General features: G+C 30.1%; 6 protein-coding genes across 17 annotated transcripts; 3 read left to right on the top strand and 3 right to left on the bottom strand.

Moving 5' to 3' along the window:
• The first annotated feature begins 129 nt into the window (after positions 1–129).
• LOC100746688 lies at positions 130–2,040 on the top strand. 2 transcript variants are annotated; one of them, XM_033318386.1, is made up of 5 exons: positions 131–717; positions 821–905; positions 980–1,190; positions 1,257–1,599; positions 1,680–2,040. In XM_033318386.1, exons 1-5 carry the CDS (start codon positions 598–600, stop codon positions 2,028–2,030), a joined length of 1,110 nt encoding a protein of 369 aa, XP_033174277.1. In that variant the 5' UTR covers positions 131–597; the 3' UTR covers positions 2,031–2,040. The 2 variants fall into 2 exon arrangements, with proteins under 2 accessions (XP_033174278.1, XP_033174277.1); XM_033318387.1 differs by having other exon boundaries at positions 130–1,189; positions 1,256–1,599.
• On the top strand, positions 1,787–12,643 carry LOC100746565 (dynein regulatory complex subunit 6). 6 transcript variants are annotated; one of them, XM_033318374.1, is made up of 7 exons: positions 9,455–9,583; positions 9,934–10,209; positions 10,292–11,311; positions 11,545–11,623; positions 11,690–11,946; positions 12,018–12,161; positions 12,228–12,643. In XM_033318374.1, the coding sequence occupies exons 1-7, from the start codon at positions 9,509–9,511 to the stop codon at positions 12,450–12,452; spliced, it is 2,076 nt and encodes a 691-aa protein (XP_033174265.1). In that variant the 5' UTR covers positions 9,455–9,508; the 3' UTR covers positions 12,453–12,643. The 6 variants fall into 6 exon arrangements, with proteins under 6 accessions (XP_033174266.1, XP_033174267.1, XP_033174269.1 ...); XM_033318375.1 differs by lacking the exon at positions 9,455–9,583 and adding an exon at positions 1,787–1,875 and having other exon boundaries at positions 10,140–10,209; positions 11,545–11,946; positions 12,228–12,633; XM_033318376.1 differs by lacking the exon at positions 9,455–9,583 and adding an exon at positions 8,386–8,472 and having other exon boundaries at positions 10,140–10,209; positions 11,545–11,946; positions 12,228–12,632.
• On the bottom strand, positions 2,034–2,843 carry LOC100741810 (ninjurin-1). Its single transcript, XM_012394575.3, has one exon. It carries the CDS (start codon positions 2,812–2,814, stop codon positions 2,113–2,115), a length of 702 nt encoding a protein of 233 aa, XP_012249998.1. The 5' UTR covers positions 2,815–2,843; the 3' UTR covers positions 2,034–2,112.
• Positions 4,160–5,817, top strand: LOC105682146. The gene has a single exon (XM_012394574.3). The coding sequence runs from the start codon at positions 4,695–4,697 to the stop codon at positions 5,784–5,786; it is 1,092 nt and encodes a 363-aa protein (XP_012249997.1). The 5' UTR covers positions 4,160–4,694; the 3' UTR covers positions 5,787–5,817.
• On the bottom strand, positions 5,961–8,394 carry LOC100741690 (potassium/sodium hyperpolarization-activated cyclic nucleotide-gated channel 1-like). The gene is made up of 9 exons (XM_012394522.3): positions 8,311–8,394; positions 7,951–8,189; positions 7,670–7,885; positions 7,410–7,572; positions 7,207–7,340; positions 6,961–7,148; positions 6,692–6,897; positions 6,352–6,561; positions 5,961–6,268 (listed from the first exon to the last, which is right to left on the bottom strand). The coding sequence occupies exons 1-9, from the start codon at positions 8,359–8,361 to the stop codon at positions 5,981–5,983; spliced, it is 1,695 nt and encodes a 564-aa protein (XP_012249945.1). The 5' UTR covers positions 8,362–8,394; the 3' UTR covers positions 5,961–5,980.
• A 1,333-nt stretch (positions 12,644–13,976) lies between the features above and the next one.
• On the bottom strand, positions 13,977–25,096 carry LOC100746442 (heat shock factor protein). Of its 6 annotated transcripts, none has more exons than XM_012394517.3 (12): positions 24,839–25,088; positions 23,607–23,715; positions 23,410–23,534; positions 22,993–23,328; positions 22,841–22,923; positions 22,578–22,766; positions 21,943–22,005; positions 20,170–20,706; positions 18,996–19,101; positions 18,843–18,936; positions 18,513–18,760; positions 13,977–15,959 (listed from the first exon to the last, which is right to left on the bottom strand). In XM_012394517.3, the coding sequence occupies exons 1-11, from the start codon at positions 24,941–24,943 to the stop codon at positions 18,528–18,530; spliced, it is 1,980 nt and encodes a 659-aa protein (XP_012249940.1). In that variant the 5' UTR covers positions 24,944–25,088; the 3' UTR covers positions 13,977–15,959; positions 18,513–18,527. The 6 variants fall into 6 exon arrangements, 4 of the variants coding, with proteins under 4 accessions (XP_012249940.1, XP_012249942.1, XP_003486028.1 ...); XM_012394519.3 differs by having other exon boundaries at positions 20,182–20,706; XM_012394518.3 differs by lacking the exon at positions 13,977–15,959 and adding an exon at positions 17,434–18,205 and having other exon boundaries at positions 24,839–25,089.
• Between the last annotated feature and the right edge of the window lie 643 nt (positions 25,097–25,739).

The raw sequence follows: 25,739 nt of genomic DNA, 5'->3' as shown, positions 1-25,739 counted from the left end.
CATGCAAGTTTTGATGGTACTTGAAGAATTAATCAGAATAAATATAAATTAGGATAAATGGTTTAGAAATAAGTAAAGGATAAGAAACTTCGAGAGAAAAATAATTATATGTATATAAATAAACCAGAACAAATAGTAACTGTTAGTGTAAAATGAAATGCCGTATTTTAACCTGAGCCTACCTAATGTTCATATTTATTATCGTCTAAATTTAAGTCGGAAGGTACTTATATTTGCCGCTAGGGATCAAAACTACCTGATATCCATCGATACCTGGGAAACCGTTTTCTTTGTTTTCTTAAAGCCCCAAATACTAGCCGGTCATTTTGTAGCCGTATATAGCCGTATATAGCCGTAATAGCCATATATTTCAAGAATTATAAATGCAAAGCATGAAATTTCACTGAAACGTTTGAATAACAGCGAAATTTTAGGATATATTAGAATTCTATATAACAAAGAAAATTAGCTTTCATTGAAACTGAATTTATTTGAATAGATGAAACGGTTTTTGGAACGGTTTGGCAGTATAAAAAACGCGCGTGAAATCAAGTAAATCTGTACACGTGAAATATTAGCTCAATTTAAATTACAATAATGTCTGATATAAAGAGTGTTTTGTCTCTATTATGTCAGCATTTAAATTTCTCAATCAACATCGTGATGAAACCTGAATATTTTAGGCTGGCAAAATTTAATAGCACGGCAGAAAATGTCGTGAGTATTATGCACGATATCACATAACCTTTCTATGTATAACGCTACACGTTTTAACATCTATGAAATAAGGATTTCTAATATATAATCTTTTCTGTATTAGACTAGAACGTTTTGGACAGCACTGAATGTCTTAAGCTATTATGCTGTAAAAGAAAAACAAATTAAAATTGATTTTCAAAAATATGGTAACTTTTGTTAGTTCTTTCTTTCAGAACTTTTTAATTGATGCTAGTATTTACAAGATTAATCTTTCTTTTAGATACAATATGGGCTACCAAATTGTGTTTTGCATATTTACAATACCCTGCAATAGAGTTTTATGCTTTAAGCGAGAGTAGTAAAAATAACAGACCATTATTATTAGCATTTGCATGGCTTCTTGGAACACAAGATATTCTAAGTGTTATCACTCACATAAATCTGTCTAATAGTGTGCTAGGAAGAGAATGTTCACGGTTGAATAGCGTACAACAGGTAATTAACTGAATTAAATGAAAATATCAAGTAAAAGGTATTTATAACTTAATTATGCTTTAGAAGAAGGAAACACAGTATAATATACCAGAGACATTCAGTGCACAGATAAATAATATATTGTACTTAAATGGTAAAGTAAATTATAATATAAAAGAGATATCTGAACTGATTTCTGAGAAGGCTAAGTTAATAAGCAAAATTCATACTGCAAGTGTTGAAGTTTGTGGTCTTCCACATCTAAGTGTATCAGAGACAGCACTGGTAAAACGTATCTCAACTACCAATAAAAATGCACTTTCCAATGAAGACAAAAAATATATAAAAGAATTATCAACTATTGCTAGTTTATTAGATATACATATGAAGTGGTCTAAAAAGAAACATATATTTTTTGAATGGATGGTAAATGGAAGAAATTTGATATTATATTCGCACATTTTATCTTATAAAATAGAATACAATACCGGTAATAAAAATTACAGGTAACAGTAGTTCAAGAACATAATAAATCACTGAACACCAGCTTTGAAGGTGTAGATTGGAATGAAGTTTCAAAGTTTATTTCTTTGTTATGTTCTGTGATTGAAGAAAAACTTGAAACTTTATCATCTAAAGAAGAAACTATTAATTCTCAAGATTATGAACCCAAATGCATTTCACGTTTATTAAAGGTCCAAGGTAATAACACAGAAATAGAAAGGTGGCTAATGGAAATTTCTGGTGACCTGACCAAAAAAACAGAAGATTTAGACAAAAGGAAAGAGGAACTTTCTAAGAAACTAAAAGAAATATTACAGTCAATCCCCCACTGTGTTGAAGTCTCATTTTTATAGTAAAATAAAAATCAATACCTTTTTATCATTTAAATATCTTAAATTTATGGTATAAAATAATGATACGCGCAGTTATTTGTTATTAATTTTCACTTTCACTATCAATTCTAGATACTATAGGCATTACTGATACTTGATCAACAACGCCGAATGACGAAATGAAGACATTAAAAATTGTTACTAGAAATATACCGATCACTGTCCAATTATTAGCCCGGTTGGCCTTGCACATTTGAGCATTATCATTAACGTCGTATCTACTATTCCAAATTAACCCTATTCCCACTGCAATTTGTAATATTAGGCTGCTGCCTATTAGCACCAATGATGGATAATAATACGGATGCCCCCCGTCAGTTTGTAAAACATAACGCAACTGATTTGCATTAGCAGACAAAAGAGCCAGATCCATCATTCCTTGTGCGAGCGTTTTCTTGTGTTGGTAGATATTCACGTCAGGTATCGGCTGAATAGGCGGCATAGATGGCGATGGTAAAAATGGAGTTCTTGGGATTTCTGGTTCACTTGGCAGGAGACCATCATCAATTCCTATCCGAGGACCAAATCCTGTCGGAAAACTTCCTGCCGGTTCTAGATCATCGATTTCTGGGCCGGACGTCGGTCGTGGATTGTTTGTATTGTCTGTCTCGAGCATGGAACCGGAACGCGATATAGTCTTTAGTGCTAAAGGTTTATAAGTCAATGGTTCTGTCAATCGTTCTTTATCACCAACCTTATCCATATAAATAATCATTTCATCACTTTTATCTCTTGGTTCAGCCATATTTAACTTGCAGAAAATACGTTCGTTCAACCACTGTCAATATATCTTCAACGTTATTCGAATAACAACGAGAAGAGATAATCACCTCCAACAAGTTTCATAGAAGTTCTAAAAGCACCTTCTTTCTTTTGGTTTCCTCGTTTCCCGATAATGCTCTTTTCTTTTAGAATGTAGCAGGAAAAAATAAATCAGATACGAATTAGTATTGCAAACACAAGAGTCTGTGGCTTATATTATCTACCTCTCTTGAATATCACTACGATGTATGTTCCTTGTATCTCGCGTTGCGTTTCTTTCGTTTAAATAAGTTTTCGTGTGTCACAAGGGCTTCGACTGGCAACACTTTTAAACTTGACTGAAACGTTTTAATACAATGCTTCTGTTCATTCACTAGATGAGAACAAGCTGATTCATGTCCGTTGTTGTGATGTCATACGTCGTATTTCCCTTGGATTTACCATTTGTGTTTCAAGGCTACTGTTTACTGATACCAATCATTTAGTTGTACTGTTTCTTTACGCTGGATCGATTCACTTTGCTGTGCTATGTAGAGTCTTCAAACAATTCTTAGAAGTAAGTTGAAAGTAGAATAAAATCAATGATCACTTCTATTTTTATTGAAAATAACTAAGTTTCAATATGCTTCTACAATATATCACATGTAGTTATTTGTTTGACTATATTAAATTTCCTTTTTAAACAATTTAGGTATGTAGACGAGTAAAAAGAAATGGTTTAGAGTTTACATGTAAACTGCAACTACCACGTGCTTTTCTAGCCACATTTAAAGATGCGTTCTGACGCGTTCTGACGCTTTATGTCAAGACTTCAGCAGTAGAAGGGGAATGGCATTGCTCCAATGGGATCTTACGAGATCATCGATGTGCGGCTATAAATAATATGTAAATTTTGTTTGCGAAGTCAGAGAAACACGAGAATGTAAAATGTAAACAAAATTCTAACAATATCCTAGCAATAATACAAACTTTATTATTTCAAGTTAGTAATGTACGTGGATCCTATTTTAAAAATACGTATAAAAACAAGTTTTCAAATTATATTTTCATGTTCGCTGATTTCGTCGAAAAAGAATGATATTTGATGTACGCGGTAACGAACGGTAAAGTTCCAAATCAGTAATCCTGGGTAATGAACGATATAAAACAGATTCACCGTATTTCCCCGTCGTAACTGGTGATTCCCGATTCGAAGCACAACGAATTTGTTAAAAGACACGTACGCATCTACATTGAGCAACGATACGAGGAATTACAGACGATTTAAGAACTTTTCTGGTCGCGTGAATCCATCTAACATACAGGCGACTCAGACGTTTTATTTTAAAATAATCTATCTATACGGTCGTCATCTTTCCAAGAATCGACATAAACAATTATTAGGAAATCCTAAGCTTAAAATACTTAAATAGTTTCATGTCTAGAAATCGTAATTAGATAATATAATCGAATAATTTCTTAATTATCCTTAAACCCGTCTTCCATTCAAAGATTCATTCTCGAGATATTCTATAAATTCTAAAATTATTTGGACCTAAGATTAGCTTCGTATAACTACATATGTAGAGCATCGTGATTATCGAGCTATCACGTTGTCAAGCAAACAACCATCGTCGTTAACTCTCAGGTAGGAAGTAGCATTCCTACAGTCATTGGTTCAAGCTGGACACGGGAACTGGCAGATATACACTTGGCAAATCAGATTTTCAAGATCTAACAAAAAATTCAAGAAGCATTTTATTTATATTTTTCAAGTAAATAATTTAGTAGGACTTATCTTCAGTCTAAAAAATTACGTTCCATTTGTATATCTTTTATGGATTGATTTATCCGAAAAGAACGAGGAAATGAAGACCGATAAATATGAAGACTCAGAAGTGTTGCGCTCACTGTTCGGGAAAATTAATCAGTTGGGAAGACGAGTCCCACGCATGTTGCCAGCCACGATACGTTTCGGGAAATTTAAGAATATCTTCATTGAACAGGAATGTGCCAAACGCTTCCAGAAAAAGATGCGTTAAGGAAGAACTTCCAGAACCACTGCCAGAGAACCGATTAGCCTGTTACGATCAATTTGCTATAGCGAAGAAGCTTCATGCAGAGAATTTGGAACATCAACCCCTTCCTGACAAAGTCAACGACTCGGTTTTCAAAGATGTAAAACCAGAAGAATGTCGTAATGGAATCTCGTCGAAGAAATGCTGTGAATGTTGTAAGCATGAAATTGAAGATCGTTTCATGAGCTTGACTAAGCATTATGGACCAGTTTTAGGCTGCAAGGAGCCCAAGACGAAGATGGATCTAGCTATTTGTTGGGAAACTCCAATAAATCCAGTTTATGAACCACCTAGATCTACTCATATCGATGGGTCAGAAGGTGGACTCGCGCCAGCTATATTTTCTCTTGTTCAACATACTTCTAGACCCACCGCTCATTCTAGAATTTCGAGAAACGAGAAAGGTTGTACTTGCCGTCAATATCATTGTAAATTAGAGGGAGATTTAGATTGCTCAAAAAACGGAAATAAGAAAGGAGATTATAAAAGCGTGAAATGCTGCAGTGATAGTCTTTGTAATGGCTTGAATGGAATAAAAATTTCAAAGCAGGTTCAAGTTGATGAACGACCAACAGCAGGATATTTCAGGAAGTGCGTTGCCTGCAAAGACCAGACTAGAAATACACGTGAAGATCCTAGATTGATTAAATCAGCCGTCGGATTGGCATTGGGTACAGAAAAGGCTGAAAACAATCAACAAAAATGCGGAAGCAAGACAGCGATATCGAAACTAAAAACGCCTTGTGTTAGAAAGTCTCCTTGCATCAATACTTTAGCTCCTCCATTTAGTGTTGTTAATGGATGTAGAGACGCCGACTTTCCAGAACATTGGAGACTCATGTCAGTTTATCAACAGTCGTATAGGAATCCGTACAGAAGAAAAATTTATCGTTGTTAATTTGTATAAAGTGAATTATGATGAATTTTCTATTCTATTCTGTTAAAAAAATGAGAATCTTTATGTTACGTGAAGTATTTAAAAACATATGTAATAAATTAAAATGAAAATTGAAAGTAAAATTTAAACATATCAATGTGGATTTTAATATTTGAATCATGGGATGGATATCTAACTTTTATTTATATTTATAACTATATTCTTCTGCTTTTTATACTGCTTATATTAATATATTGCGGCGTGGTAGAAATTCCTAAATCCTGCGTGGAGTCCAGAAGAAGGCTTTCGTTTAAGTGTTCAAGAGCAACATTTTGCAGCCGGTTCAAGAGATCAGGATACGGTGATATGAATCTCTGAAAGTCGTGGCGATATAATACAAAGATTTCACAAGTTTCCACCGCAACTATGGTTGCTATTCTATGCTCGGTGTCCATCACCAGAGCGATCTCTCCGAAATAACTTCCGTCTTCCAAGTGACAAACCTTTATGTTTCGCACAACAAACGAAAAGTATGAGAAAAAGATAAGTAATAGTCGATAAAGAATTACGATAATGTTAATGTTACTTCTTTTCCCACGGCAGTGTAAACTGCTACGGTACCGGATGAAATGAAATACAAAGCTTCACCACGGGTACCAGCTTTGACGATTTCATCGCCAGTCATATAGATCTCAGAGTGTAATGAACTCGTTAATTGTACGATTACAGTTTCCGGTAAATGCTTGAATAATTCTACGCTATTAATCAGTCTCAAATAATTATGCAGTATAAGTTCCTGGAGGATAAATGTTTATCATTAAAATATCTGATTATATGTATATATTCTCTTTTCTAGATATATAGAATATTAAGAAGAATTATTGATTCTAAATAATTTTATCGAAGTATTGTTAGGATGGATAAACCTCTCGTAAATATGGCGAAACTTCATTTATTATTTTCTTATTCCTTTCGAAGCTCTTTCTGTTGCGGTAATGGTAGAAAGTTAATAGCCGACGTTGTAGGGCATGTGGAAGCTCCTTGTATCGCATGTACTCCTGTAACTGCTGTATTATTTTCAGGTGACGTTTGATAGTTATATTGATCGTTGTCATTAGTTGAGAGAATTGCGCTACAAGAAATGCAGTTACAATTTGTAAATCTAAAGATAACATCTGGTATAGGAGATACTTACTTAATAAAAATACGTTACCAAGGAATCCGATGATCGTTAGGATCAAGTTTAGTATAATATCTTCTTGCGTTTTCATATCCAAATAGTGAGCAGAGCGAGCACAAGCGACAATCGAACGATGCAGGCACACGAGGTATTTTTGTACTTTCGTTCGTTTAATTACAAAATGTGACGACTTGATCCAAGAGCTGAATATAAACTCAGAATTGATAAAAAAAACAAATTTATTGGATTGCAAATACTAACTTGTTGCTTAAAGTACCTAATGTATCTACAGATATGGGGACATAATATTGTAGACAAGCAGCCCAATGAATGCATATTATCACGACCGTGCACGACTCTAGAATTTTATGCAATTGAAAACTTATTCTATACACCTGAAATTACGAAATCATTCTAATCAGCTATTCTTTCTTCGCGATCTTCAATGCGAACTATGTACTAACATCGCGAACTCTACTAAAATAAACGATGATATTGCGGACTCTTAATATCTTCATCATGTTTAATGTAGTACAATACCACATCGAGTTAGGTATAATATAATCAATGAGTCCTATAGGTAACACGGTCAAGATGTCTATGAAGAAATAGCTCTGCAAGTATTTCCTATACAAAAAATATATTGAGATTACTGATAAAAAAATTGATTAGTGGTAATGTATAGCATCGATAGATTAGCAGTATCATCTAGAAATGAAAGTACCGCGCTACTATGACAGGGTCAAGGACAGTGACTTTCGTTCGATAATCATAATATCCAGTAAAGAACCACATTACAATATCGCAGAGAAACACTATATTCATCGTGTCGTTAATCACGTGCCAGTTAGTATGTCTGCCAAAGAAAAACGTGATGGACACTGGAGTAACCAAAAGAGCCACAAATGTAAATACAATCATTAACGATTCCCAAACAATCCTATGAAAATTAGCATCATTAATATGTACATATAAACTATCAAAAGAAAAGAATTTAAAGACAACCTGAATAAACTAAAAGGATGTATCATGTAACGATGTGATTTTAGGTGTCTTGAAATCTCATAATTCACTGCGGTTGTACTTTTAAGGCACCAGCGAGTCAAGGGATGTCTCCTAGACAAAATACGTAGTTTTAAAAACCAACGATTCAATTTATTCCAAATCCGGTTTCCTTTTATAATATTCTTTATTTCATCTTCTTCTTGCGGTTGCTCGCAGATATGTTGAATAACCGGAGCACGCTATTTAATGTCAAAATTATATGGTTGTGTTAGTGAATGATAAATTTGAAGCGTTGCGTTTGTATAGTCATATTAGTGATTGAATTATGTTACTCAAGGACTACTAAAGAGATCAATTTACCTCCACACTCGGCGCTTCCGCAAAGTGGGGCACATATGCCATTAAATCCATCCAGCTGGTTTGTTGTTTTGACAGATCAGTAGATATGTCGTCGACAATGAGACGAAATGATTTCTACATACGTTATGCAACTACAAACTTTTTATTGATCAAAAGAAATTAGTGAATATTTTAATCTAAAAATACTTATCTATCTTTATTAAATATTATATTACAGAAATATCAGAATGAATATATAGATAGAAAAATGTAGTTTACTTGTATAATATCTAGATTCGATTGACTGAACGCAAAATTGTATAACAATGCTATCAAAGCAAAATTAAAGATGAAGAGTGTCTAGCTGGTTTTATAATAAGTATTATGTATTACATGACAAATTAGGACTGTTATATCTATTGCGTGATTTTAGAAAAGCACGTGACTATCGTCGAAACAGCTGTAACACACTTGAGAAATGATTTGATTGTTACACGATATATTTAACATAAAACGGCAAATTAACACAGCCAACCGAACGGGAAGATCTCCTCTCTGTGAAGAACATTGCTGTGTTCTCCCTTTTTGATTTTAGCAATGCGTTTTCTTTTTTGTTGTTGTTATTATTAGTTATTGTTTACCTGGAATTGTTCCCAATTAATTGCACCACTTTTTCTGTTTTTATAAAGTACAGTGTATAATAAAATATACCAATTTAATGGTGTTAAAATTAATTAAAAAGTTACACTATCAGTTATGACTAAATAAAGTTATAATCGAATGATACCACACTATAAAAAAATATTAAAATGCATTATGAATTTTTAATTTCACGTTCAAGTCGTGTTATTTATCTATAGTCATCTTTAATGTTTTTAATTTTACCTACATTTTTTTATACTTTTAATATATACTTTTAATTTGATGTTTTGTATAAACAGTATATGAAATCGTTAAATAAAATTATTACCGCAAAATATAGTTAGCTACTTAAATAATTTTTAGATTTCTTTGTTTTTAAGTAGTGAATATTAGTCCTCGATACTTGGAAAAATGCGCGATGGACAGCGTATAGGTTGGCTTGTTCGAGCGCGGTAGAAACGTGTAGCTCGCTGTGGTGCACTCGGTTGGCTAAGTGTTAAAATCCAGATTTCCGGATAGATGTAGCATTCGTTGAAACGAGATACTTCGACACGTTATCTTATTAATAGTTTTTGTTATGGCGATAATGTCTGACAGCAAAAATCATATGAATAACATGTCAGAAACGGATAATTTACAATTGCCTATAGATGTAAGTTTCTTATTATCTTCCGCATTCGAAGCTGTTATTTGGGAAACATAATTTTTCATTTAAACGTTACGTCATTTACTTTTTCCTCTTTACATAGTGACTGTACAAAATAAAAGATTTATGATAACCTAAATAAAAACGTTTATTTTGTAAAAATTTTACTAATAGTTTATGTAAAAGATTCACTTTATTTAAATACTTTTATATTTGTGTACTTGCTTTCTATATTTGTTATACTTCAATTAAGACATAATAAATATATAATATGATAAGACATCTTTTATTTTTTGAACTTCATGTCTTTTGCTTGATCTAATTAAATTTATTAAGTAGATTCATTTTAATTTTAGGCGATTATACACATATTATCATACTTGTCTACATCTGATAGGATGGCAGCAGGATTAGTTAATCGAACATGGCATGAAGCATCTCTTGCTATGAAGTTTTTAGATGAAGTAGAATTGGTACTTGGTCGACCACGTGCAGACAATTTAAATGAAGTGATAGAGCTTTTACAGCATTCTACGAGACCATTTTACAACTTTGTTTTTAGAAAAGTAGAATTAAAGAGGAATATGGCAATTTGGGATCAATATGGACCTCATATGAAAAGTCTAGTACTGGTAAAATTATTTTAACTTATTATTAAGTATTACATTCGTGAAATGAGAATATATTTTCCTAATACCATATTTTAATTTTCAGTTGTGCTGTGATCTAAGTGAAAAAACATTGGTAGAAATTTTTAAATGCTGCAAGTCTTTGAGAATATTGCATATTAATGATTGCAGGGAGTCTCTAATGTCTGGTAGACTTTTAGAAGATGAGAATGACATAAAGGAACTCTCAGAAACATTTAAAAATGTCTATGAACTTAGCCTTGGATATAACCGTTTCTTAAGTGATGCACTTTTTAATAGATTAGTTGCCATTTGTCCAAATTTGGAATCTTTAAGCCTTATGGGATGTCAGATGACCTTTCATTATGGATTGAATAGAAAATTTTATCCTGATTTTTACGGCTTACCATATCCTTCAAAATCAACGCTGACTTTTATAAATGCATTAGACTATTTTGGACGACAAGCTTATAAACTGAAGCATTTGAATTTTAGCTATACTTTGATTGATCCATCTGCTTTAACTATATTATCAGGTCTACAAAATCTTAGATTAGAGTCTCTAATATTACAAGGATGTGATCATTTATCTATTGAAAGCATTAGAGGAATGACACAGCATCAGACTTGTTTAAAAGTCCTCGATATTAGCTTTAGCGTGCGTATCGCAGATGACAGTTTACTCTGTATTTGTGAAAATTTGACGAAGTTAGAAACACTTAGAATAAGACGATGCCGTGAAGTAACCGATATTGGTATAAAGTATATTCAGTTATTACAACATTTAAAAGAACTCAATATCTCGGAAGACGAACAACTTACCGATGATTCTATTACTCGTGGACTTTGCTCTGGTTGTAATATAATAGATGACGAAAATATGGATCAAAATATTGATGGAAATATCAATTTTGCTCCTCCAGAAAAGAATTATGTTCAGAGAAGAACAGAAAAAAGGATGAGAAAAGAGAATATGCGAATACTGTCAGCAAATGCACTACGTATTCATGAAGAATCAGTTGAATGCATATCCAAATTTTTTCCTAATTTAAGACAACTTGAACTTAGCTATTGTTTTAGTGGCGTTACCGATAAAACAATACAGGTATGTATAGATCAATTCATTACTGTTATTTTGTAATTTAATATTATAGGAGATTTATGAAAAGGGTATTATTCATAAGAAAAAAAAACAAATAATAATCTCTGATAGATTTTATGCTGATTATTTTCCTGAATTTTCAGGAATTACTAAAACTTAAGAGAGTTTCTGTAAATCATAAATTTTTGTACCAGCGATGATGCTCATGCATATAAAAGTAAGTTTATCTTTTATAGATGATATTCAAGGAGCTTGTACATTTGCAAACATTAAATATAAGCCATTGCGATGAGGTCAGTGATGCTGGCTTAACGGGTATGGGTATTGGTAACTACAAATATGTTGAAAAAATACAAGTTGCACATAATCCAGAATTTACAGAATCCAGATTAAGAATCAGTTTACGGTCAAAGGCCGAAGAAGAGATAGTACGCGATGCAGATCGAAAACGAGAAATCATGAAGCTTTGCGAAAACGTATCTAAACCTTTAAATTCGTTTTCCGGATACTCTTTGATCAGGCTTAAATGCCTTCAAGAACTCGATCTTTCTGGGTGCAACAGGATTACTGATGTCAGTTTAAAACATGCATTCGCTTTTCCAGAATTAAAAATCTTAAATTTAAGCCAGTGTCAACAAGTGGGTGTAAATCAATCAAATAGTATATTAAAAATATTTATATTTATAATAAATCATACCTTTTGTTACAGATTACAGACATTGGATTGGATTATTTATCAAAAAATAATCCGGCAATTGAATACTTAAATCTAAACCGCTGTTACAATATATCAGATATTGGTATATCATATCTTGTTCAGAGATTGCACAGATTAAAACGACTTCTCATACAGGTATTTTTATAATTAAAAATTAACTTCTCTATTTTTAAAGCTTACACTGGTGTCTTTTTTTTATAGAGATGTTCACAACTCACGGATCGCACTCTCGACTCTATTAAATTGTATTGCAAAAGTCTACATTACCTAGATACACGTTATTGCCGGGGGATGTCAGTGGCAGGTCTTGAAAGCTTGACACATTTATATGTCGATTGCCATGAGCATGCAGATGTTGCTTCAGGAGAAAATGAAATATTACCACCACCCCCTCTGCCTTTACCATCATTATCGTCTTTGCCATAGAGACGGTATCAATACCTTCTTTCGCATTTTAAGGACAGGGTAAGGGAAAACTGAAGTATTATTTTAAAAACTGACTATAAATATATTATGTGATAGAAAGAAAAATTAATAGATTATATTTTTTATTTGAACATTTGCATAAAGATTATGCTTATGTTTGACATTATACGTATGTAAATTTTTTAATATTTTCAAGTATTTGCGTAGAAATTTTTAATTCTGTACATATAATAATATGAAGGAATTTTAGTATATATTATGTCAAATATCTGATAACGATTTTAAAGCTTTTTTAGGGGGATGTATACAGTCTAAAAATCGAATAATTTGGATATATTCGGCATATTCATCATTTAATATAAAATCTAATTTAAGTAAATATGCATATTTATGAAATAAATCGGCTAAAATATAACTTAAAGAACATAATTTTTCATTAATTCTTAAATAAATGATGTTATTATTTGAAGTATCACAGGTTAATTTACGATTTTATAACGAATTTTATTCTGCTTTATGGTACAATTTAATTAGTATTACAGCAAGTATTACAAAAATGATAAAAATAATAATTATGTATAACATTTTATACGCGTTTTAAGGATTCATCACTTTTTCCGATATTCATAGCTCAGCTATCCGAAATTAAAATAACTTCAAAATTTAGGAATTTTTATATATTAAATCGAGAAATTTAATACAGATTCTTTTTTTAGACAATAACTAATAAGTAGATAATAGCTGCAATTGAAATGGTGAAAGTATTTTTAAACAAATCTTTGTACATAAAATAACTTCATACATATAGTATAAAAACAATGTTAATAATTTCTATACTGAAATTTAAATTGAAATATTTTTGTGAAAATATTAAAAAAAAAATCTATAAATCTACCATTAAAAAAATCTATAAAATATAAATACAATCGGTTTTCGCACATAATGTAAGATTTGCTCCTCAAAAACTTATAGTCTAGATTATATCGTTATCGTTATATAAAAATAATATTATTCAAGTTACTCCTTTCAGCAAATTGCTCAGCATATTATTATTTGAACATATTGCAATATATATTTCGTTAACGCACCGGAGATTTTCGAGTACTTTTAAATAGTATAAAATTTTTATATAAGGATAGATCGTTCGAATTAGGATATATAATAAGATTATGTAAACAATGATCTAAATTTTATTTAGAAACAAACAAATTTAACATTATTTTTAATGATAGTTAAAAGCTTGTCTGTGTCGAATAAAGTAATTTCGATTAAAATTGTGGTTTTCAAAGATATAATGTTTTTAATCGATCGCTGCTTTTTTAAATATATATATTTATCATGTGATAACGTTAGTTATAAACAGCAGAATAAAGTCAATTTCCTTTTGTGATATAGTAAAAATAAGAGTATAGATATTGAATTTAGAAGATAGATGTCGGTAAATAAAAATTACAAGTTTGTTTCTCAATGATTTCCTCCAGACGTTTAGATACATTTTAATTTATCCTTTAATTCTATTGTAACTGGTATTTTTATAATTAATAGCAAAACATGCAATTTATAACCGGGAAAGGAGGAATTGTCACCTGTTTTTAATCAGCCCTACCTTTTTGTACAAAACTTTAATGTATCACAAAATTGGATATCTACAAGTGTGTAGTATCAACTATACTTTTGTACATGATACATTATTTTGATTTTGTTACACTCTTGTAGTTTGATCTTCCATGAGTAAGTGAATAATCGTTTGGTTAAATATTCTTTAAAGTGTACATACACTTAATAATCAAATGATAAAACAAATTGATATAATTTGAGTTAATCGTTTGAAACTAATGACTTTCTATTAGATTAATAGAAAAAAAAATTAACAGTTAGCCCATAGAAGATCAATAACAATTTTCTTTAATAAATATTTTGAACAAAAAGGTTTTTTAAGTTGTTCACATATTGCATTGTAAATTAATTAACAGACGCTTAATAATTACATAATAAAAGTAATGTTAACACATAGATAAGTAATTTAAATGAGTTAAATCTAAGAAATTATGAAGTGTGTTGAAATATTTGTAAGGTTGAAATATTGTAATATGTAAAGAAAAGTAAACTATATAAATGTATGGTTGACACTTCACTGTATATGGAATTATATAACATATGTTAAGTTTTTTATGAATTTGTAATATATGGTGTTTTTCTTCACAAATGAATATAAAAAAATCTACTTATTACTAAATTAAAATAACATGTTAATCTAACAAAGATTACAGTGTACTATTCTGTTTATATTATTTTCTGATATACACAAACTCAATCTATTTTGTAAAGATTCAACATTAAGATTTCAGTGTTTGGTGAAAGACATTTATTGGTTTGAACTATCTACTGCATACAAGTAATTGTACGTGTGAATGAACATAATTTTTATTTCACAATGAAAATAAAAAAAATGTTTTTGATTTATACAACAAAAATATGGATTAATTATTTAGTTAAGTATCTTGATTCCATAAATATTCTAAATAATTACTTAACACCCTACTTACTTATTCATGCTCTATGATCAAATTCATTTACAAAATTAATTAGATATTCTTATCAATAGTATTACTTTCACATAGCCTTTAACACACTCAAAACAAAAATTAGAAAAATAAAATTAAAAGGCAGGATTGAAAAAAGGAAATCTAGAAGATTAAATATATGAAAAAGTGTTGATTAAAAGTAAAGAAAAATCTTTTACACAACAACGGGAGTGATAGTGGAACTAGACACTGAAATCTTAGGTTGTACTATCACCTTTAACTTTGTTTAAACTTTGTTTCAACATTTTAGGTTTGTTTAAACCTTATACCACAATAAAAAGACGTTTACGAAAAAATAGACTGACATTATTAAACAAATTTTATACCTTTAACATGCTCACTTTCTGCATATATATATGTATAGATTTGTATATATATACATCTGTGCACCTTTTAGCATATATGCCGCTCAACATAGAATTAATTCATTTATAATCTAATACTGTGCATTACATACACATGTAAAAAAATTGTTATTTTTCAGGTAATGGACATTTTTAGGAAACATTCTATATTTTTTATCAATGCAGAATTCTGCATAATTATGTACAAGTCGGTGAAACTGGAAATTACAGCCCTTTGTCGATACATACACGATACGCGCATATTTGCTTTTGCTTTTTTTACGCTATATATTCTTTCAATGATAGTTCGTAGAATACGTTTTTATTTGTTTAGTACCTATCCTCATCAACACGAAGATAAATTGTTTCTTCCGATTTATAGATTTATATCGTTTGATTTTTTATTTCCTTCTTCAAGGAATTTTAAGCATGAACCACTGTGTGTACCTCTTCAATTCTTTACATCATCCCCTTCATACTAAACTTGTTACAGGGTTTACCGTAGCATCATATTCACTAATTAAAACGAAGACATTACCAATAAGGTGATTAAAAATCCAGCAGTCTTTCTTCCAAAGCTAAAATAAAAAAACAATTATATATATTTGTGAATAAGGAAAACAGAAGTCTATAGATGCTAGTAGCAGTCTTAATTCGCGCATTATAGTTAAATGTTCTTCAGTTTTGTTTTCATATCTGAATTTTTTTCATTCTTTTAATTAAAAATATTCTTCAGCATGCTTGGAAGGACAAAGGTCTCAAAATTAAATACTGCTAATACACAATTTCTTTATGTATATATAAAAATAAGTTATTGAAATATTGGTGAACTGAACAATATCAGGCAATACCTTTATTTTAAGTGTAACTGAAATATCAACGATCCATCCATAGATTATTCCTATTCGTTTTTTAAGAAGTATAGATAATTTGTACTTTGCTTTCGGTTAATTTTAGCCTGATAAAGAATATTTTTTTTTTGTTAAGCTAAATAAATAAAATAATGAAGTGTCCAATTGCTGTAGAATAATTAGCTGCAAACACATGGAACTAATTTTGTTAGTATAAAAAAAACAAAAGGAATTGTATATAATTAATACATGTTTTCATTTTAAAGACAAACAACATTTTTCACCAAATTTACTGAATATTAAACTAAAATATTCATGTAGTTTCTATGACGCATTTAATATAAATATTTTATTCTTCTTTCAAAAAAAAAAAAAAAATATATATATATATTCGTACTTTTTGACAATCAGTAGTAATTTTTTAATAGTAACTTGTAGATCAAACAGACAGTTAGGAAGTAAGAAACTTATATTTATCAGCATATATATACAATCACTATAGAATTCAGGTTAATAGAGATGCAAAAATGAATTAAAAGACATTCACATATTTATTTTAGAAGTATTTGTTTTATATATTTGTATAAACAAGTCAATTATAATCAATTTCATCCATGTATTTGTTAAAACAAAGAAATGTATTATAATCATATTCAATATTTATGAGTCTGTACAAAAAACAAATTGCTTCAAGTATGTATTTTCTAATATAGAAAATAAAGTGTGCTATACTGTATTGTATATTATAGTAAGTACACATTTGCTGACCATTTCATTTCAAATGAAGATATTCTTTATTAGTTTTTTCTATAGAATATTGTAACAATAAAATGATTGTACTTTTACGTAACGAATTCTTTTATAAGTTATTTTATGAGTTACAAGGTTGTCAGAATCTAAGTGTATATTTACACAAACGTAGAAAGAAGAATTGTTTTGTGTACAATGAGTCGATGTTTATAAATAAATACTAATTATCATCTTCAAAAAAACGTTAAACGCACAGATTCTTTGTATTATAAAAATATAAAATTCTTTCGCTTCTGGCGTTTTCTTTTTCTTTCTGTACAATACACCTTGATCTACAAGAACACTGAACATTTCAATGTAATTATTTTTTAGATTCAATGTGTATTATATACGATTATTCTTCTTTTTAAGAAGAATTTAGTACAAAAAATACGAATTTCGTATATACTTCTTTCTTTTATTATTTACGTGGATGGAATTCAAGCAAGACAATTCAAATCCTCATAAATAATATGATCATTAGAAATTACAGATGACAAAAGTACACAGAAACCTAAGTGATGCCTTTAACAATATTTGATTGTCTTATTGTATTTCTGCAATTTCTGTTCGAATTGTTTAAAAAAGATTACGCAATAAATATATGGTATTACGATAATTCTTTAATATAAGATATGCAGGAACTTCAAGTTTGCATTGTACGATCGATAAGAAACGTTAGTCACTATAACGTGCTTCCGTGTCTTTAAAATAAACAAATTATTTTTGATCGAATTATATACATGAAAAAAAGGAAAAGTATTTACACAGATATAAAGTATATCGGCAAATGAACAATTTCCTTGTTTGATTTTTGTTTTATATTGTAATAATATATACTATAAATAAAGTACGGCACAACATTAACGTTAACTCATAAAAAAATTAACGAAATAATCAAATTTTTTAATTGCTTTGTATGCATATATAGCAGCAAATCCAGAGGATTTTATGCGCTCCTGCTGTTTTCACTTATTTATTGTCCTCCATAAACCGATGGGATCATTTGATTGACCGCATTTTCCTCAGGTACTATTGTCAGTACATTACAAGCTCGTTGCTTATTTGGTCATCAAAATACACCGAGAGCGACAGAGAGAGAAAGAGAGAGAGAGCATGCTCGTGATGATCCATCGAGAATAAAACATACTGAAACCAAAGCATTGGACGCAACAGATCTGAACCTGCAAAAAAATCTATCCTAAGACAATTTCATTTTGAAAAAGAGGTTGAACCTCGGAGAAGGACAATCTCGACGGGGAAATTCGGAATTTGTTTCAACGAAGATGCGTTTAGTGACCAACTACTCGATAAACATATATACATAAATCTTTTCTTTCAATATAATTTAGATTCAATATACAACAAAATTTTGTGTATTATTAATTTATGAACAATTATTTTCTGTTATACAGCAATAAAAATGTTTCTTTTTTTTTCTTTGAATGAAATGATCGCTTATTAAATGTAATGAGAAATTATGGAACTTACCATAGGAATGAGACTTTATGATGAAGTGTTCACATCATTTGTTAAGGAATTCAGAAATGAAAATTTGCTATCCTCCAAATCGAGAGAATCCGAGCTATAAAGATTGATTATAGCTGTATCGCCACCTGCTGTGCTAGTTGGAGGAGATGTGGCCTCCAAGAAAATGTCATCGTCGAAATCTAAGAAGTTTTGAGCAGGATTATATGCCATAAGTTCACCACCACCAGTTCCATTATTATTTTCTGCAACTGTAAGCAAATTAAAAGGTACAAGTTAGTTTAGTTATGTATTCAAATTATATATTAGTAATTGTGCAGTTAGAAATTTTACCATTAGCATGATTTTCCTCTTCTTTTTCAGATTGTGGGTTCAACTCTGGATTAACTGGCATACCAAATGACATTGGATCATCTGCTCCAAATAACTGTAAATGTACATTAATTAATAAAGGATAAACTTTTCAGATATTATTTGAATACTTACACCAAGAAGCGTATTTGCATCGATACTATAACCCTCGCATCGTAGAATATCGCGGAGATTGTCCAATTCTGTTTGCATTGTTTCGAGGTGATTATCCATTTCCTCCCTATAGAGAATTATTCAAAGTAGATGAAAATGTATAAAAGTACCGAAACTTATCCACACAAACTTAGCCACATTTGATGGATCAAAAAGGAAAACGTTGTAAATCCTTTCAATATTCATCCTGAAACGTACAATCTTTCTATTTGTTTCAATGACTTCACAAGCAAATCAATATTTGTTTTCTTTGTTTAGCCAAATTTTTGTTTCATTTCTTTAACTTATGAATGCAGCAATAGAATAGAATAATAATTGTTCCAAATAAAATAGTCATTGTTTTACAATTATTGCTTGTGCAATCAAGTAATTAAGAAATTCACAAAAACAGAAATTGATTAGTGTTTTAGTATTCTGTAAAACATTGATAATGTTGTAGTGCATGGTCTTTAAAATATTTTGCATAAAAGTTTGGGACGATGTATTATTCTATATCAAGATATATTCAAACTAAATTGACCTTTGAAAACCAGGGAATGAAATGCAGCACTAATAGAACAATAATTAAATTACATGATAAACTACTTAAGCAGAGATATCTAATAATCACAACACCACAATTACCAAATATATATGATTATCAATATATATTATAAATATATATGAGGTAAGTATAGTTTCTTATGTAGCACATTTTAAAAATTTATCTTACAACTTTACTGAGTAAAAAGGAAAATTATTTTGAACAAAATAAATTATACGATTCAATCAATGGAAATTTTGTTTTACACCTAAATCCATATTGATAAAATTTCTTTTATTTAAAATAAAATTCTATATTAAAATCAAGAGAAGCTGAATACTTCTGACTAGAATTAATAACAAAGAAAATTTTTAATAATTTGGAAAATATTTAAAAAATTATATCAAGGAGCCCTTTATTCTTCTGGTTCTATGGAATGTGAAATTACACATTATTAGTGAAGTGTTATTACTCCAAAACTTCCAAATTGTAATATAAATAGAAATAAATTGGTTGTCTCCCACCTCTGTCTTCTGACTAAAAATTTCCACTATAGGTAAGTGGAAAGTGCTGCATTTAGCATTTCTTACTTATGGTCTGTGTTGAACTTACATTGATCCTAACCTGTAAGCAGCATCAGACATGCCCGAGGGAATGATGCAACTCAATGACAAATCTTTTGAATTGCTTGTCCCTGCTCCATTGCAGTTGTCTTTGCCCTGCTCCAAACATTTCTGAGCACCATTTGTATAAGAATTTTTTTCGTTATTCTGTTCAACGTTATCATCTACTTTGTCAAGTTGATTGAAAGTGGCATTGGTTTCATTGCTTTCAGAATTGGTATTGTTTTCACTAAACTCGACATTTTCGGTTTCAACATCCTCGTTGATTATTTCTGGTACTATTAAAATATCTTCGAGTTTTACCAGGGTTGGATTATTCTCCTGAACATCTTCCTCTATATCTGTTGAAGTACCCAAATCGAGCTCAGACTTTACATTAGTGACTTTGTTCATATTAGCTGCCATTGCTGCGAGCTTTGGACTACGCATAGTTGACAGAGGCACTGCCTTTGAGGCTGGTTTATCTTTCAGTAAAGCGATCACCGGTTCAGCGTCTAATGGTATCTCAAGCAAATGTGTTTCTTCCCTAAAAAAGTGAGAAAAGCAGTTGCCAATCTTCGTTTTCTTGAGTTTTTAAAATCGTTGCTGTGCCATAATCTGCTTTTAAACACATTCTTGACTACAATTCGGATTGATGGAAGTATTGCAAGAGCATACAGAGATGAATTTAAAGCATTATATAAGAACATGCTCCTAAATATACAATGAATTAGTCAGGTTGTAGTACATAGTAATGTAGATTTTTGTAGAAGAAAACTGCATAATGAAGAGGAAAACATAGTATTACAGTATTATAGTGCGTATATGTGAAATATATATGAACAAGAAAGTTAAAGAGCAATTATCATCTTTTAAGAAAAGCAAATACTATTTAACTTTTATGGTATAATAAACTTGGAAAAATACTATGGATGTACTCATTCTTCTATATTTCACTGTGTATATAAACTATTTTTATTATTTAAAGGTAAATATTTAATGGTCAATTCAGCTTGATTCTTTCTACATATAAATGTTTATTATATTGAAAAATTTTATGATTTGAATATCATATAGAATTATTGTATTTATTATACATAATAGAAGTTTAAATAAATAATTACGTACATAAATAAATTTTAAAGGAACATATTCATGCATGGAATAAATTTTAATATTAAGTAATATTAATAAGAAGTAATCTTTCATGCACACACACACTATCTAAATTGATGACAAAAATAGAAGAACTTCATGACATATTTAATACCACAACATAGACCAAGATTTATTATCAAATAAACTATAATGAGAATTAATATATCAACAATTGTACTCAGAGGCATAACTAAAATATAGATAAATAAATAATGACATTAATATGAAATGAAGTGGCTAATGAAGAATTGTATAATAAACAATGAAATTAAATAGAAGCAATTCAACCAAGGATTAACGAGACTTCTCCCATAAAAGTAACTAACTACTGAAACAATATTTTCGAAACTTTAACTTTCTTTGAATGCTTTAATATGTTGAAATTACAATTAATGTAAAATTCAGGGAAAAAAGCAACTACTGATAGTTGAAAGACTTGCAGACTAAGAGATCATCTTAAAATCAACTGTTCAAATGAGGAATGCTTTCAAAGAAGAATGTTATCGCAATTTTGCTGAACGTTCATGCAGAAAAATGAAACTAAGCAAAATTGCGATATTATACAAAAATAAGTTCTAGAAGTACAAACACCAGCACCAAATGACGACAAGAGAAAAGTGTTAACCTTGGTTCCTCTCCATCCTCCGTCGATGGGATCAAAATTTTGACCGGCACCTTGTTTTTCCTCCTGGCAATATTTAAATTGCAATGATATGAGTAATAATTGAAAATGAATTATCTTATGAAGTATGACAAAAAAGTCGTTTACACATAAACTTCGTTGATCGTGTCCTGAGTAGGCATAATCAAGTTGCGATATACCACGTGCAATTTATTTTTAGTGCAAAATATAAAATGAATAAAGCTACTATAGCATGATACGATTTAAAAGATCAAAATTTATGCCCCTGTGTGTTTCATTGAAGTAGAGTATAAATTTTAATTTCATTAAGTTAATTATTTCATACATTCCATGCATGGGAAATAATTGGAATGTGTGTTGTAAAGGAGTATCTTATAACTTATCTTTTTTTATCACTTTCCTAATATCAGTAAAAAGACGAGCAAAATGAAAATATAAAAATATTTTTTCACAGAGTTACAAACATTAACATTTCTTTGCATTTATTATGCAAAACTCCATCTTATAATTCCAAAATTGAAAGATTGTACATGATGTGAAAGATTGTGTACACGTCATTTATATCGGTGATCAAATCTATAATTAGATTACTATAGTAAAAATTTTATTTAACTTACTTCTTCTTACCCTTACATCCACGTTTTTTCTTTGTTTCAGTTTCTTGAGAATTAATAAGTTGTATATCATCTGGTAAGTGAAGAGGATCATCAACTAAATGAATTGTTTCCATATTATTGTCTTCCATTATTGAAGTGTTATTATGCTCTGGACTTTCAATAGCTGGGTTTGGATGTCCTTCCAACATTCTGAATGAAACGGACAACGATTATTACACATAATAAAAAAAAAAAATACATTTATGATACAACAAATCACATACTCTGCAACAATATATTCCGAATCTAGATCCGGTTCTGATGAATCAAGTTCGTGAATTACAGGACCCGCTGGTGATGTTTGTGACTGAAAATAAAGATATATATTATATTAAAGAAATAAACTATAAAAATCCTATGAATTCTATAGAGTTACCTTTGATAATTTCGCCTGTTTGTTACGTTGACGGTTAGAGTCGTCGATCATTAGTGGATATCTTCTTTTAACAGAGAGACCACCACTTCTGGAAGGCTGTACCAATGTAACTAAAAAGTGTATAAGTTTATTAACAATTTGCTGTTGTTTAAGGTGCTTCTGTCTAAGCATTGCTAGTTCTCGCCACAGTGCTTCATTTTCTCTTTTCATGGCTCCAAGTCTTGAATCTAAATGTTCTTGACGACCTCTCATGCTTCTTACTTCAGTAAGCATTTTATTCATTAGTTCTGGTTTAATAGGAGTAAGTGCTGGATCTTGTCCTTTATTAGAGGCAATCTAGAAAATTATCACCGAATGCTTGTACAAGTATAAAAGTAAAATTTATGAAAAGTTTATATAAAATATGAAAGCACTTACTTTTCTTTTAATATGTTCTACAAGATATGGATGACCTTTACAGAAGAATTGATGTGCGAATTCCATTTCATCCTTATCACATTTTAAACCACCAAATTCTACAGAAACTTTCTTGTGAAAACCATCTGTATACACACTAACTATGAATATATCTACATATACATTTTAATGTTATAGTTCTATATGTTATCACTTACACATATTCAACTGCCTGATAAAACTGGCCATGTTATTGTGTTTGTAGTAATGTGGCAATAATTCTCTGGCAAATTGTGCCTGATTTCTAATGAAAAAACTCCTTCCATTCTAAAATAAATAAGTGTATACAATAATCTCTTTTCTCCTAAGTAACTTCTAATATAATTTTCTCTATGGTAAAGGCATATTGTGTTAGATAACAAGTTCTATGAATATAAATATTAAGATAATTATATAATACATATACTATTCTGCATATATGTCAATATATAGATATCAAAGTAAAATAATATTTTTATAAAGATTATGTAAATCACAGAAAATAAATGATCTAACTGATAAAATTATGTAATGAAAAACAATCATTTGAACAAAATTAAATGAAATCTTTTCCTTTCTTTAATGGAATTTGTCATCAATATACATCATAAATATAATCCTATACTTTTTACATTCTTTTTATAAGAAACATATTGTAATTGGACTATACAAGATGCAGTACATTTAACAAATAATTAATTAATTTTTATAAATGCTAAATGTTAATATCGTTGCCACATTAATCTCTTAAAAGGCTATTTATTGATATTTGTATAGAATATCTTATTTAATCTCTAAACAATGAGAACTTAAAGTATGTTTTTGGTATCTAGTACAATTTTCACGAAAATAATGTATTTTTTATTGTAATAATAATACATAAATAAAATATTCAAAATATGTATAAAATTAACATTGACTACACATTTCCTTAACAAAAATCATTCCTGTTAACGAACTTACACACATGTGTCAATGTTAAAGAAACAATTACAAGTATCGTTTAGTTAACGTTTGTTTAAATATTACTTTGCGGTTGGTATATTTTGTTAATCCATGAATGCGCTGCCATTCAAAATTTATACGAATCGTTCGTGAAAGAGAGCCCTCGACGTTCGATAAAAAAAAATGTATGTTTATTGAAATAATGTAATATACATAATCGACCGAATAAGCACCGAATAAATTACAGCGATGTTGAGTGCATGCGAAATATAGGTTGTGTACGTAAAAATGTACACTGCGGAGGTCAACGTTTAACTTACGTTTAATTTGATCGGTCGCGCGACGTTATCATTACGAATAATAGTCGCCGTGAAAAAACGTATCGACCGATGCGTTAGAATTTCATACATCTGCTGCATATAAAAATTAAAGGATTATAAACGAATAACAAAATAAAAGTACTTACAGGTGACCAACAAATAAGGTCGTCAGTATCAGAATCTTCGACCAACTTCCAAAGTTTGGCAAGGAACGCTGGTACACTGGTACCCAATTCCGGGATTGTATGCATTTCTGCAATTTGTAATTTCTCCAATTTTTGATCTTGATCTTTCACGAAAAAAATCTTCACATCTCACGACAATGGCTGGCCGCTGACGATGTTATTCTGCTAGTAGTAGTTACAGGTGGAGAGAAAGGGGGAAATATTTTAATGCAGGGACATGCCGCTTTTCATTTAAGATTATAACGCCACACATTGGTAATGTTTGTTAAATACTATTGGTCATTTCTGTTGGAGCCTGGATTTGGCTATTGAATAAGCTTAAAATATGATAAGCTGATTTTTATTAAAAACATTTTTAAGATAATTTGTAAACACTGCTAAATACCATTCGTAAAAGCGTGAAAGATAAAAATAAAAGATAATTTTTTAATGCAAGCAGAGATAAGTAGGCCGATGGCTTACTAATGAAATTCACCTAAAAGTTTGCTCTATGAATTACCGCATCCAGCGACTGAACATGAATTATACGCATATCTCTTCTAAACGTTTATATGCATGACAAGAAAGAATATGTGGATTCGTACCTGGGTATACCCGAGTTGGCCGAAAGTAGGCGATTCAAAAACAAATGATAAAACTGCTGCTCCGTACTACGAGCACTTAAAGTTTTAGCATTTAAGGTACAGTTATTAAACTTATAAATTTATTTGAATAAAACAATCTTATTTTACAAATGAACAAAGCGTTTAATCATTTAAAATCCTTCCAATATGTACAATCCTTAAATCATTTCCAATTATTATAAGTTTAAGTCCAAAGTGATTTTTCTGTAATCAATTCCAAAAAAAGCAATTCATTTCTG

The sequence above is a fragment of the Bombus impatiens genome, unplaced genomic scaffold, assembly GCF_000188095.3.
Source record: "Bombus impatiens unplaced genomic scaffold, BIMP_2.2 scf_0091, whole genome shotgun sequence".
Taxonomy (NCBI): Eukaryota; Metazoa; Arthropoda; class Insecta; order Hymenoptera; family Apidae; genus Bombus; species Bombus impatiens.
Note: the sequence above shows the minus strand (reverse complement) of the source record. Positions and strands in the feature narration are given on the sequence as shown.

What these genes read in the sequence shown, in the direction of transcription:
- LOC100746688 (XM_033318386.1), top strand. Translation starts at nt 598, where the DNA reads ATGTCTGATATAAAGAGTGTTTTGTCTCTATTATGTCAGCATTTAAAT. An exon ending in ATAGCACGGCAGAAAATGTC is followed by an intron (nt 718 to 820) that starts GTGAGTATTATG and finishes TTTCTGTATTAG; the next exon opens with ACTAGAACGTTTTGGACAGC. An exon ending in AATTGATTTTCAAAAATATG is followed by an intron (nt 906 to 979) that starts GTAACTTTTGTT and finishes TCTTTCTTTTAG; the next exon opens with ATACAATATGGGCTACCAAA.
- LOC100741810 (XM_012394575.3), bottom strand. Translation starts at nt 2,814, where the DNA reads ATGGCTGAACCAAGAGATAAAAGTGATGAAATGATTATTTATATGGAT.
- LOC105682146 (XM_012394574.3), top strand. Translation starts at nt 4,695, where the DNA reads ATGAAGACTCAGAAGTGTTGCGCTCACTGTTCGGGAAAATTAATCAGT.
- LOC100741690 (XM_012394522.3), bottom strand. Translation starts at nt 8,361, where the DNA reads ATGGATTTAATGGCATATGTGCCCCACTTTGCGGAAGCGCCGAGTGTG. An exon ending in ATTTTAGTAGAGTTCGCGAT is followed by an intron (nt 7,341 to 7,409) that starts GTTAGTACATAG and finishes TCGTAATTTCAG; the next exon opens with GTGTATAGAATAAGTTTTCA. An exon ending in ACACTGCCGTGGGAAAAGAA is followed by an intron (nt 6,269 to 6,351) that starts GTAACATTAACA and finishes CGAAACATAAAG; the next exon opens with GTTTGTCACTTGGAAGACGG.
- LOC100746565 (XM_003485981.4), top strand. Translation starts at nt 9,509, where the DNA reads ATGGCGATAATGTCTGACAGCAAAAATCATATGAATAACATGTCAGAA. An exon ending in ATATGAAAAGTCTAGTACTG is followed by an intron (nt 10,210 to 10,291) that starts GTAAAATTATTT and finishes TTTAATTTTCAG; the next exon opens with TTGTGCTGTGATCTAAGTGA. An exon ending in TAAAACGACTTCTCATACAG is followed by an intron (nt 12,162 to 12,227) that starts GTATTTTTATAA and finishes TTTTTTTTATAG; the next exon opens with AGATGTTCACAACTCACGGA.
- LOC100746442 (XM_012394518.3), bottom strand. Translation starts at nt 24,943, where the DNA reads ATGCATACAATCCCGGAATTGGGTACCAGTGTACCAGCGTTCCTTGCC. An exon ending in ACCTTATTTGTTGGTCACCT is followed by an intron (nt 23,716 to 24,838) that starts GTAAGTACTTTT and finishes TATTTATTTTAG; the next exon opens with AATGGAAGGAGTTTTTTCAT. An exon ending in AGAGGAAAATCATGCTAATG is followed by an intron (nt 18,761 to 18,842) that starts GTAAAATTTCTA and finishes ATTTGCTTACAG; the next exon opens with TTGCAGAAAATAATAATGGA.